Consider the following 12,656-nt stretch of genomic DNA (forward strand, 5'->3'; position numbering starts at 1 on the left):
CTTTCTAGCATCCCACAGGTTTGGCCTGGAGAGGAGGAGCACTTTATTGTGGTCAGAGATCGCATACATAGGAACTGGTGCTCCCCATCTCCCAAGCATTACTTGCATATCATCTGAACTTGTTACACTTGCTTTGCTGTGTGTATGTGTAAACTTAGTGTGCAAATGTTAAATGTGGCATGCATTTATCAGCTTGTTCTTATATTCTTTCTTGCAGAGAGAAAATTAAGGGTTGGATTAAGGAACAAGCTCATAAATTTGTGGAACGTTATTTTAACTCTGAGAACATGGATGGAAGCAATCCTGCACTAAATGTATTACAGAGACTTTGCACTGCAACTGAACAACTCAACCTCCAGGTTAGAACTGGAAACTTGATTTGGAAGGGGTTTTTGGAGGCAATGAAAAGGATTAAGTGGGAAAAGAATTGCTATGCTCATAAGGAAGTACTTATTAGTTTCTCTAGATAGCGTCTCAAATATCCTAGTTATGAAATCCAAGAGCCATCACCTTGAAACAAAGGAGTGTTAGTATGCAAATAAAGGTGCAGCAGTACTACTGGAAAAACTTAATGTATCTAAAAACCTTACTTCTGTATAAGTTCTTAAGTGACTTAACTTTCATTTCTAATTCTTATTTTTCCCCATTAGTGATTTTTCAAATAGCACTTTTTCAGTTATTAAAATTCCTATAATTAAATGGCTGTAAAGCACTATTAAATTTCTCTCAGATCAATTTTTTTGAGAATTTCATAGTAGAATCTGTGGCTTGATTAGGACTTCAGAGAGATGAGTGCAAAAGCTTAGCATTTTCTTGAAGAGGTAGTAGTACTCATTCATCCTGGCCAAATTTAGGATCCACTCAGAAATTAGACTCTAGTTTTAGAACAAAACAACTCCTGTGCTATATATGTCTTGTATTTGTCTCCTTAACAGCCTTAAAAGCAAGGCAGCTGTTACAGTTGAGATTCTTGTTAGACAGTGGCACAGGCTTCAAGTTCATTTAAAATCCACACACACTTAAACTGGAAACAGTGATCTACACAGCATGGTGGGGGGGAAACATTATGAAATGTAGAACATTAAATATCTTTCTTTTGTATTTTGCAAAACACACAACAGCACCTTTTTATAACTTTTTTTTTCATATTAGTGGCTCCTTTTCTAAATGTGACAAACTGCGATCCTGTAACAATAGTTAGTAACAAGTAACATCTAACTAAGATTTTTCACTTCAATTATAGAAATTACTTTCCTGTGTTTTCAGTTCACTTACTTAGTACAGAATTGTCAGCGCTTTTCCTGTAGTAAGTTTCACAGTTTTCCATCATTATTTCCCCTTTTGTATAGGTCTTCCATTCAGCAGCAGGAAAATGTAAATAAAATCACTGTTTTGGGCAATACTAATTGTGGGTGTTCTGCTGAGGGTACTAAAGTACAGAACCTTACCTTAATACACTTTTTCTTTCAGGTGGATGGTGGAGCTGAGTGCCTTGTAGAAATCCGTAGCATAGTCTCTGAGTCTGATGTCTCCTCATTCGAAATCCAGCACAGTGGGTTTGTTAAACAGCTGCTGCTTTACTTGACATCTAAAAGTGAAAAAGATGCTGTAAGCAGGGATGTCAGATTAAAAAGGTTCCTTCATGTGTTTTTTTCTTCTCCAGTAAGTTCAGTGTATTTTCCATTTTAGTGTTTTTACGTAGTGAGCAGTATACATCTTCTTTATGATTGTTTGTGGTCCAGCAACCTCCCTACCTTCAGAGCATGAGTGCCTCATTAGCGTTTTACTAATATGACAACTTAAAAAAAAAAAAAAAAAAAGACAAAACATGTGGCCTGCTTAAGTTGAGAGCTACTGTTGTTCCTCTCTGATACAGACTGTACTCACTGGGGAATTACCACACAACAGGTGATAAGATTTTCCAGAATGGTCAGTTGCCTCTGGGGAGACAGAGAGAGCCACTGGATAAGATGCACATAATGGAGAAGGGGGGACATTCAGGCAATAGCAATTGACTGTTTCTGTTCATTTCTCTTGGGAGTAATGTAAGCGATTGGTTTGGCTCATCAAAGAAAAGCACAACTGAAAGATGAAAATGTGTAAGAAAAATCTGAAACTTCCATTAAACTTAATGCCCATAGCTAAAAGGGTGGGAATATTTTAAATATGTAAGCCTGTTACTGGGTTCTAGTAAACTTAGAAGTAAAGATGTCATTCTGTGTAGCAAATTGTTTGTTTGACAGTTTTGGTTATCTTTGTGTCGACTATTAAGTCATCTTAATATTGTAGAAATTTCAAGAGACACTGCATTTTAAAAAAATCTACATTGTTTCAGAATGCATAAGATCTTTTTAAGACCTAGTATGTGCCAATTTTATTTCAGTCTTCAATATCAAATGAAGGACACTTGGAATACCATGTCTGTAGAAAACTCTGTATACTTTAGCATATGATCAGTATTTATAGTAAGGCAAATCCAAAAAGCTTAGCAGTCTCTGTTTTTAAGCAGTTGTCCACGTGAACCAGTCTGTGCAATAATTTGTAAAGCCCATTATCTAAACATATTTAAGTTGTGAATTTTTTTCTTTTTTAAAAATAAGTGACCAATGTGGTGTTCTGGAAATGCAGTAAAGAGAACCCGGTAGTAACAAATAATTAGTGATATAAGTATTGCTGTCAGTTTTTGCACTTATCAGCTGCAGAGAACACTGGTGCATTAATAGCTAAAGCAAATTATTTTGCATAACAATATGGCTAAATTAACATATTAATGCTCACAAGCTGTTCAATAGAAAATATTACTAAAAAATGTTACCTTCAACTTCAGCCTCCTGAAGAAGAATCTCTTGGAAGATTAGAGCCAGTAGGAAATGCACCCTTGTTGGCATTAGTCCACAAAATGAACAACTGTCTCAGTCAGATGGAGCAGTTTCCTGTCAAAGTGCATGATTTTCCAAGTGGAAATGGAACAGGGAGCAGGTAAGGATTAATGCTCAGGTAACCCCTTTTTGCTGGAAGTTGCTGGTTTCTAGCACTTGTCCCAATGCTGGTAAAGTTTCAAGAGATAACAGAAAACTTTAGTCTCTCCAAAAGAAAAAGGGAGCAATTATGCAGCTGGCATTTGTCTTCAACTAATAGTTGTAAATATAACCATAGTGAGTGAACATTGAAGCTGGAATCTCAAGAAGACTATTTTAAAATATAAATTATAGACGGAGGTGCATAATACTTGCATGCAAACTTTTAAACTGAAACTCTTGAAACTTGCTTTGTTTCCTGCATAAAAAGTTGGCATGTCCATGCATTAATTCTCTTAAGCCTAAACTGAAGATTAGTCAGAGGAAAATGGATTTACTGCTATGTGATAAATCCAATATTTTTCTTCAAGTGCTGGTCCCAATGAGTATTCCACCATGGGTACATGTGCTCAGGAGCTGGAGAGTTCTGAAAGCACTGTCGGGTGGTCTGCATATCTGCCATGACTCGTCTCATGCCTCCAACCAAGGAGATAAAGGGTGGGGCAGGATGGACCCAATGTCTCTCCAGTTCCTTCTCACATCTGCATGGTCTGGGGCAGAACCTCTGGTGTCCCAAGCTTCAGCTTTGTTATCTCTAAAAAGATACTTAGATATTTGTAAATAGTTTTTATATTCTAGAGTTTTAAAGATTGTTGTTTTGTTTTAGTGTTTGAGTGAGGTTAGTCCATTTCCCTGACCTGGTGAGCACACCTTTCCCTTCCTCCCTCCCTCCTTCCATACCCTGTTTGGATACTGAACTATGCCCATGAGTCCAGGTTTCAAAATTTGTGCTTCCTGCCCGCTGTTCTTCTCAATCAGCAGTTACCACCAATGCTGCTTGTACTGCTTTGGGGAAACCCATGTCACATCAAGGCTCAGTATTTGCCTTTTGTTCCCCAGCTGTGCCCAGGAAGGGCAGGAGCTTTGCCTTAGGAAGCACAAAAGGCAATGAGGCCACAATCTGACCCATGTTGGGGGATCGGTCCCCATACATTAGTCTGACTCAGCAAGGTGTGCGCCTCCTGCCACAATGTCCAAATCAGGAGTGAAGGAATCTACTCACATAGATCCCTCAGCAGGGTCTTTTCAGGAGAGCAGGACTTGTTCTCATAACATAAGTCTAAGTCTTCCTCCAAATCCACATTGAAAAAAATCTAATCCAGCCCTGCAAAAACCAAGCACTAGCTCAGCCCAAGAGAATTGAGTATGTCCTAAGTCTTGGAGATCTGATAAGAGAGCCCACAACTCTAGGGCTCCATCAGCACTGGTTCACAATCTGGCAGTACGGTGCCTCCAGCACTTCCCTAGCACAAACCCCAGGATGCACTGGCACTTATGGACAGATAGCTGAGAGCATGGTTCCATATTTGTCTTCAGTGGTTGTGACACACTCTCTATTGTGGCTCCAGTAGTTTGGGTAACCAGGATTGCTCTCACTCTGGGGAAAAGCCAAGACCTACAGTCCTCCTGAGGCCATCTTAGCTCTTCCAGACCTGGAGTCTCCCACTCCTTTGGGTCCTTCCCTTTTGAGAGAGGTTATGACTCCACCAGGGGAGCCAGCCTTTGGAAGCAGTATGTCTCCCATTCCATCTTTGGGCTATGATTTCCCTCCAGTGGTACTGTCATTGAAACTGGAATCTGTTTTCGCCTCGTTGGGAGATTCTGAACCGCCTGATGAACCATTATGCTTTTTCTCGTCCAAGACACACCTTCCCAGTCTGAACACCATGGTCGGCTTGGGACCAACTTCCATCTCATCATCTGCCTTGGAACCGTTGGTATCCCAGGCCTTGGGGGACCACCACAACCCCCATTCAATCCACCCTATTGGCCATACTGAGGGCCATGGGACCAATACCATCCTGCAGAGTTAATCTGGTCTTCTAGAGAGTTGCCCTTCCCCTTCGCTTTGAGGGGACAACTGGAGCTGCTTCTGGACCCTTCAAAGGAGGAGAAGGAGTAAGTGGCAGTTCCACTGGATCTGATGAGATTGCTGTTTTCATTGCCAGATGAAGTGATGACTTGATGTCTCCATTTTCTCTCTCTCTCTTCCCTCCTCCCTCCCCCCCCCTCCCCCCCCCCCTGTGACTGTAAATAGTGCCAGGAACTCTCTTGCAGAATAGCAGGGCAGCTGCAAATTCCTCTTGAGGTTCAGGATCCTCAACACAAGCGCTGGGTCATCCTTTAGTCCTCTGGCTCTAGTAGAATAGCACTCCCGGTTAACAAAGTCATCCTGAACCCAGATAGAGTGGTCTGGCATACCTCAGCTACTTACACCCCTACTGCTAAGAGGGGAGAGAAACAGTACTATGTCCTAGCCAAGAGAGTGAAATTTGTGTTCTCAACCTACTCCTGATTCTTTAGTGGTGCAAGCTGCCACAAAGATCTAGCCAGCAACACCCCTGTTGTACCCCTACTGATAAGGAGGGCAAGCATCTTAACTTATTGGGAAGGAAGGTCTTTTCTTCTAGCCTCTAGTTCAGGATAACAAATTGGAAAACAGGACTGGCTAAGTGAGACTTCCTGAACTATTTGAAATTCATTGACTTTATTGATAGTATCCCACAGCAGGACAGAGCTCCTTTCCAGGCTCTCATAGAGGGAGACAAAATGGTTGCCAGGATTGCTCTCCAATCAGCAGATGTGGCTGATGTATCTTCCAGGGCAATGGTTACTGCCATTATCATGTGTAGGGAGTTATGGCTCCATGTTTCAGGGTTTCCCAGAGTGGGTCCAGAACATCGTTGAGAACCTGTTTAATCAGAAGTCCTTACACACTTTTTAAAGGACTCCAAGCACACCCTCTGCTCTCTGGAGGTATATACGCCTGCCACAAAGAGAAAATTCCACTGGCAACGATACAAGCCTAGGCCAATGGCTGAGCAGTTCTTCCATCAGAGACCTTATGAACCATGCCATAAGAGTCAGAGAGCTGCAGTGGATTCCTCATGCCAATCCGAACCCTCAGCTAAACATGGTTTGACTGGAGCTCAGGAGCTGCAAACAACTGAATGCAACACGTCCCAATTCCCACATGCCTTTTGGGGGTTGTCTAGCACTCTGCACACCTGGAGTGCAATAACAGCAGACAAATGGGTGCTCAGCGTCCTCTATTCCAGCTATCCAATAGTTTGTACACCCTCCAGAATCCTCTTTCCCATCTTCTCTCGGGGCCGTTCTCATGAGAACGTTCTCAGACAAGAAGTGGAAACGCTTACAATGAGGAGTTATAGAATGGGATCCTCTTTAGTTACAAAGGAGTAGTTTTTATTCAACATATTTCCTAGTTCCCAAAAAGAGGCAATTGCAGACCTGTTATTTTTGACCTCTGCCATTTTAACTGCTTTATTGGCAAACTCAAGTTTCACAGGGTCACGTTAGCATCTATAATTCTATCCCCAGAAAAAGATGTGGCTTACAGCTCTCAACATGAGTGACTCCTATTTTCAGGAGGACATCTATCCCGCTCCCTGACACTTTCCCAGATAGACAGTTGGCTATTTTCACTTTTAGTACAGAGTATGCCTTTTCCTCATTGCTACCACTCCCAAGATGTTCTCTGTCATAGAAGCCTATATTAGATATCATAGTTTTCTTTCCTTACCTCAACAATTAGCTCCTTGTTGCCAGGTCATGCCAAGACCCCCAGGCATCTACTTCGACAATGCTACAACTCCTGTCCTCTCTGAGTATGAGCATAAACACCAAAAATTCCCTTCTCACCTCTGCATGCACTTTGGACTTGATCGGGATGCCCTTAAATTCCATCACTGCAAGGACTGACTAAATCCTGGTCCTCTGCAAGTCTGTGAACATTACCATAGATCAGCTCATAACCAACACCAGAGTGCCTATCAAGACCTCGCTTCTAGGCCATATGGCCTTGTGCACGTGCATCATCTTTTGCAAGACTCTGTCTTTGTTGCCTACAAGTGTGGCTTGAAATTGTGTACCTGCCAAACTGAGAGTCCATTAGCACCATAGTGTGCTGTTCCTATCAAAGGGGTATAGTCCCTGTCATGGTGGAAGAATCCCCATCAGGTTTGCATCTGCGTTTCCTTCCTCACCTCTGCACGAGACAGGATGATCATTACAGGTCCATCCCTATTGGGTTGGGAAGCTCACATGGGCAACAGTACAGCGCAAGGTATCTGGACACCTTGAGAATTCAGGATGCATATCAATGTTCTACAGCTACAAGCAGTTTGAAGGGCTTGCAAATCTTTCTTCTGTTTAAGAACCCCATGCCCTCATAATGTGAGATAACTTCACAAGTCTCTTACATGAACAAAAATGGAGGAGTGAGCTCTGCACCCCTATACACAGAAGCAATCAGTCTGTGGAACTGGTATATTGTCAGTTGGATTGCCCTGTCAACAGTCTACCTCCCAGGACACCAGAATACGTGCGGTCAATCACGAGTGGGAGCTTCACGACTCTGGGGTAAACAATATCCCTGGGGAGCCCCCACCACAGACCTGTCTATCTCCCTGACATATACTGTTCCACGAGAGTCCTAGGTCGACGTTCAGAGGGTGACAATCTTACTCCTTCTATCTGATCAGATCATCTGAACTTTGCCTTGCCTCCACTACAACACCTGCTTTGAGTTTTGCGCAAGATTTGGTAGGACAGGTCATGAGTTATTCTCATTGCCCCAAACTGGCCCACACCGTTTTGGTTCCCTAATATCTTATGCATGTCGGCTTAGGCGCCAATCATCATTTCTGCATTTCCTGGTCTCCTGACTTGGGAACAGCAACATCAGGCACCCTAATCCTCTATCTAGCAGGTTCTAGAAAGGCTTAATCAGTACTTTTTCTGCCTATAAAGAGAGACTACTCCTCAATGGGACTTGAACCTTGTTCTCTAAGTACTTACCAAACCTCCTTTTCAATCATTTAAAAAAAAAAAAGGTAATAATTGGAGATATACCAATCTCCTAGAACTGGAAGGGACCTTGAAAGGTCATTGAGTCCAGCCCCCTTCACTAGCAGGACCAATTTTTGCCCTAGATCCCTAAGTGGCCCCCTCAAGGATTGAACTCACAACCCTGGGTTTAGCAGGCCAATGCTCAAACCACTGAGCTATCCCTCCCCCCCCTTCTTGCTCCATGTCTGTCTTCTCCGCCATAAAGGTTGCATTCCAGGTAGATATCAGCTCAGCCAGGAGGACTGGGGAATTTGGGGCATTGATCATGGATTGTCCTTATGCATTGTTTCACTACATTCACACCCTAAATTCACCCCCAGAGTAGTCTTTCACCTTACTCAGTCTATCCACTTACCTGTGTTCTTTCCAAACCTCACGAACCCTCCGAAGAAAGGAGGCTCCATTCCCTCGATGTTAGACTAGCCTTAACCTTTACCTGCAGAAAATAAAAACAATCAGGAAATACCCTAAGCTAATTGCTGCCTCAGAAGAAAGGGTCTGGGGTCATGTTATAGTCTTGAAGTGAATCTCAAGCTATATTTTGCTCTATCAGCTGTCTAATCATCCCGTTCCTTATGGGGTAAGAGTTTTCCAGAAGGGCGCAAGCAACATCTATGGCATCGCTTTAAGAGGTGCCTCTATTTGATATTTGAGACAGCTACATTTGCTAGACGGGCACAGGATTCCTCCGCCGATGCATCTTTTGGAACAGCAGTCCTTTGTTTGGCTCTGCCACCTAAGACCTCAGACCCGTCTCCTTGTTTGAGTACTGCTTGTCAGTCACCCACAGTGAAATATACATGGGAGCCAGCACTTGAAGAGAAAGTTAGTTACCTTATAGTAACTGGACATTCTCTCAGACGTGCTCCCTATCTATATTCTACTACCAGCCATCCTTTCCCCTGTGCTTTGGATCGCCTCTGATTCTCGACAGAGAAGGAACTGGTGAGGCGGTTGGTCCACCTCTCCCTTTTTCTCCTCAGTCAAAAGCATGAGGTGAGCCAGGTCGCAAGTGTGGACCAATAGACATTGCTTTCAGAATTCTCCAGTTCAGGGCACATGGAGCACATGTATACCCACATTGCAGGTTCATTGAGATGTGTGATCCCTGTTACTATAAGTTAAGTAACTTTCTAATTTCACTTTGGAAGAGTTAATTTTGTGATGTTTGTATTACAATGCTCATGTTTGTATTGCATAATCTAAAAGATTTAATATTCTTGGGTAATTATGCAGTTGAGTGACAGTTGCTCCCAATAAAACTATTTTAAAAACACATGTATGGAGAAGTTGGTATTGTACGTACCAGGTCTGTCTTCTAAACTTGGTTTGAGGCAGATTATTAATGTACTGTAAACTTTAAAATTTATGTACGAGTCAGTCTAAGCCTTAAGGTTTTTGACTATATTCAATTCAGTTCTGTACTTGAATATAGCTACTAATGCAAGATCATCAAGCATTCATTGGCTGTCATAGATCTAATTTGCCATAATCTATCATAAAAACCTTAAAGGTAATTTGGTGGGAGTAATTACTAAATCTGGCAAGTTTAGTATCTTAGAAAATAAGAATTACATATCTTTTATTAATTACATCCTAATCAGTGCCTTTTATTATTCTCTTTTTGGAAACTACTTTACCATTAATGACTTCGCTTCCTATTGTCATACAGCATGTGTTAAACCTGTCAGTGATACGGTTTATGCTGTTAAAGACTGTGGCATAGGTGTCCAGAGATGGAAAGATTTTTGGGGAGACTTTTTACTGGGATGGGTGTGGAACTCTTTTTGAAAGTATCTCAGCTGTTTTTGGTCCAGGCTTAAGTGTTAGGAACTCCTTAGATTGTTGTCATTAGCAAAAACAGCATATTACAAGATTAACTGCTGATGGGAATTACACTTTTCAAGTGGATGATTTCTTCTTTTCTTTGGACATCTTTCTTGAGAGTAGGAGGAAATATGTGGAGTTTTTAATTAAATTTTAAAGCAAAATCTGAGATCCCAAATTACTTTCTCTTTGGGGCAGGGACCATCTTCTTTTGTTCTGTTCATACAGTGCCTAGCAATTTCCTATGAATTGTGGAGTAAAATTTGCATTGTAAATGATGCATGTTTAATTTTCCTATTAAATTGCTCAGTTAATGCAATTTGACTAATCAATGGAGCAAATACAAATTTTATCAGTTTCTGATTCAGATATTTGTAGGATCTTCTTAGAAAGGTCTAGCAGAGAATTGTCATTGCTAGATTACTAAGTACCTGGTAGACCAGACCTGCACCAAAAGGTTTGAAACTTCTGGTAGCTTCCATTCCTCCACTATTACTTGGAGGTCAGGAACAGCACTAGAAGGCTTAGTGTTTCAAACTGCATGATCTGGAAGAGTGAACTGCAAATTAAATAAATGGAGAGTATATGGTATGGCAATGAGTAGAGAAACAGAAGATGGAGCATGTATCAAAACTAAATAAAGCAGATACTGGGGGGGGGGGAACCAGAGGCAAACACGTGGTGGGGGGTGGTGGTGGTGGTGGTTGTTGTTAAGTCAAGTTAAAGGCAAAACTGATTAAGGATAAAGTGAATTGATAAGAGAAATGTACAATACAAAACAAGAAAAACAGCAAAAAGTGTGAAAAATACTTCCATTTTTAAATGAGACTCAAAATTGAATATGGTGAAACCACGTCTGACTAAATCTTCAAATGTAAATGCTGAATGTTATGTGCCAAAAGCCGCATGTGATTCAGGCATCTGAATGGCCTTATCCTCTCCTTTTAGCATATGCAGCCACCACTGAAAATCAGATAATTTTATTTGGGTTTCTAATTTGACTTCTGGTGCTTGGCTTTAAGCATCAGTTTTAAAATATTAGCCTCAGCCTTGATAGCTTACAATTTCTTAGTCTGTTTTCTAGAATGAATCAATTTTGAGCATGAACATTTGAAAGTTTCTATTATTTGTAACTGAACCTTGTGTGTATGTAATGTATTGATTATACAAATGAACAAAGAAAATAGAATAATTGTAGCAACTTTTTTCACAAATTATCTTGAGTTTTTCTCTCAACAGAGGATCCCAAGCTTTAAAATTTTTCAACACGCATCAGTTAAAATGCCAGCTGCAAAGACATCCAGATTGTGCTAATGTGAAACAGTGGAAAGGTGGACCTGTGAAGATAGATCCCCTGGCTTTGGTGCAAGCCATTGAAAGATACCTTGTAGTTAGAGGTATTTATATCTTGATATCTTGTACAGTGCTGAGCAACCTGCTGGTGCTTAATAGATTTAGGAATAACCAAAACAGATAAGTCTGCATAAATCTCTTATCTGAGCATTATAAAAGTAAATGTCGGGGTAGTATTAAAGATAGAAGATAAATGTGTTCAGCTGTCTGGGTAGGTTTACTCACTTGGTAGCTGTCTAGGTTTTCTCTCCTAGAAGCAAGATTTTGTTTTATCAGTACCAAATCTTGCATTGCATGTAGTGTATGGTGCTACAGCTTCTCAATCATCCTACAGGCTGATGCTGTCCTCCTATATCTATCTGGCTAATCTATCTGTGGTGTATACCTTCCAGTGTTGGTGCTAAGACCGAACATAAGACTTGCATCTCCTAAATGTTAATTCTATTTTAATGTGTAGCTGATATTTTAGAATTGATGAAGCAAAATGATATGGGATTAATACTTACATGTGTTATGAATAATCACTTAAATTACTTTATTCTGAAGTGCAAATAAGGACGTGCAATTTGTCTTGGTAGGATATGGAAGAGTCAGAGAAGATGATGAAGACAGTGATGATGATGGATCGGATGAAGAAATAGACGAATCTTTGGTAAGTTGCTATTCTCTGTATAGAGTTGTATGGGGAGACTAATGAACCTGCTTCTTAACCTGTATTTACTTTGCTTTTATTGAGGCTGCTCAGTTCTTAAATTCAGGGAATGTGAGGCACAGACTGCAGTTTTACATTGGAGATCACTTGCTGCCATATAATATGACTGTGTATCAAGCAGTTAGACAGTTCAGTTTACAAGCTGAAGAGGAGAGGGAATCCACAGATGATGAAAGCAACCCTTTGGGAAGAGCTGGAATTTGGACTAAGACACACACCATCTGGTAAGCTGGGTAGAGGGAGCAGGAAGAATCTCTCTCCAAATTTTTGTCTACGCTTTTTAAAAGGACTTGTATATATTAGGCCTCAAGACTGTTAAAGCATCTCTGTTGTAGGTAGCCTATAAGTCTGCTTTTTGATCACCGAGCAACTTACTTTGATGGAAAAATACTTACTTTGTAGAATACCAAATGCTGATTAGCACCCGTTAACATTCTTGGCTATCAATCAATATCAATCCCAGCTGATGGAGTGGAAGTTGATTAATTGTTTGGAAATAGAAAAATAAAAGAGGGCTTCTCAAATGAAAGAAACTAAATTAAGGGAAATACTCTTTTATCAACCTTGAGCAATTACAAACAATAGAGGAAAAATAGCCTGCTGCTCGAGGAACATTTTTGTGAGGCTTACAAGTATTAATCGGTTTGGTAAAGCTTAACAAAAAATGCCACACGTTTGTTTTCTTTCAATTTTTGTTTTGATTAAGGAATCTTCTGGTTATCCAGCCACATTGGGTATCAGTTGTATTGTCTCAGTTAAGGCTGTAAATGCCTTGAGGCAAGGGGCAGTCTTCTCTGTATGGCTGGTACTGCATG

At 40.9% G+C, this 12,656-nt stretch overlaps 1 protein-coding gene across 7 annotated transcripts in view; it reads left to right on the forward strand.

The window, feature by feature from the left end:
• The window catches only part of TRIP12 (thyroid hormone receptor interactor 12), a 167,600-nt gene that overhangs the window by 115,203 nt on the left and 39,741 nt on the right, over positions 1-12,656 (forward strand). For 5 of the 7 annotated variants that reach the window (XM_039487403.1, XM_039487405.1, XM_039487402.1 and 2 more), the window contains 6 exons: positions 218-359; positions 1,471-1,662; positions 2,828-2,979; positions 11,001-11,173; positions 11,708-11,781; positions 11,866-12,065. In XM_039487403.1, the coding sequence (XP_039343337.1) occupies positions 218-359; positions 1,471-1,662; positions 2,828-2,979; positions 11,001-11,173; positions 11,708-11,781; positions 11,866-12,065 (933 nt within the window). The remainder of the gene's footprint in view (positions 1-217; positions 360-1,470; positions 1,663-2,827; positions 2,980-11,000; positions 11,174-11,707; positions 11,782-11,865; positions 12,066-12,656) is intronic. The other 2 variants (XM_039487404.1, XM_039487406.1) reach the window with 1 other exon arrangement.

This window comes from Mauremys reevesii, linkage group 9, assembly GCF_016161935.1.
Source record: "Mauremys reevesii isolate NIE-2019 linkage group 9, ASM1616193v1, whole genome shotgun sequence".
NCBI classification, from domain to species: Eukaryota; Metazoa; Chordata; order Testudines; family Geoemydidae; genus Mauremys; species Mauremys reevesii.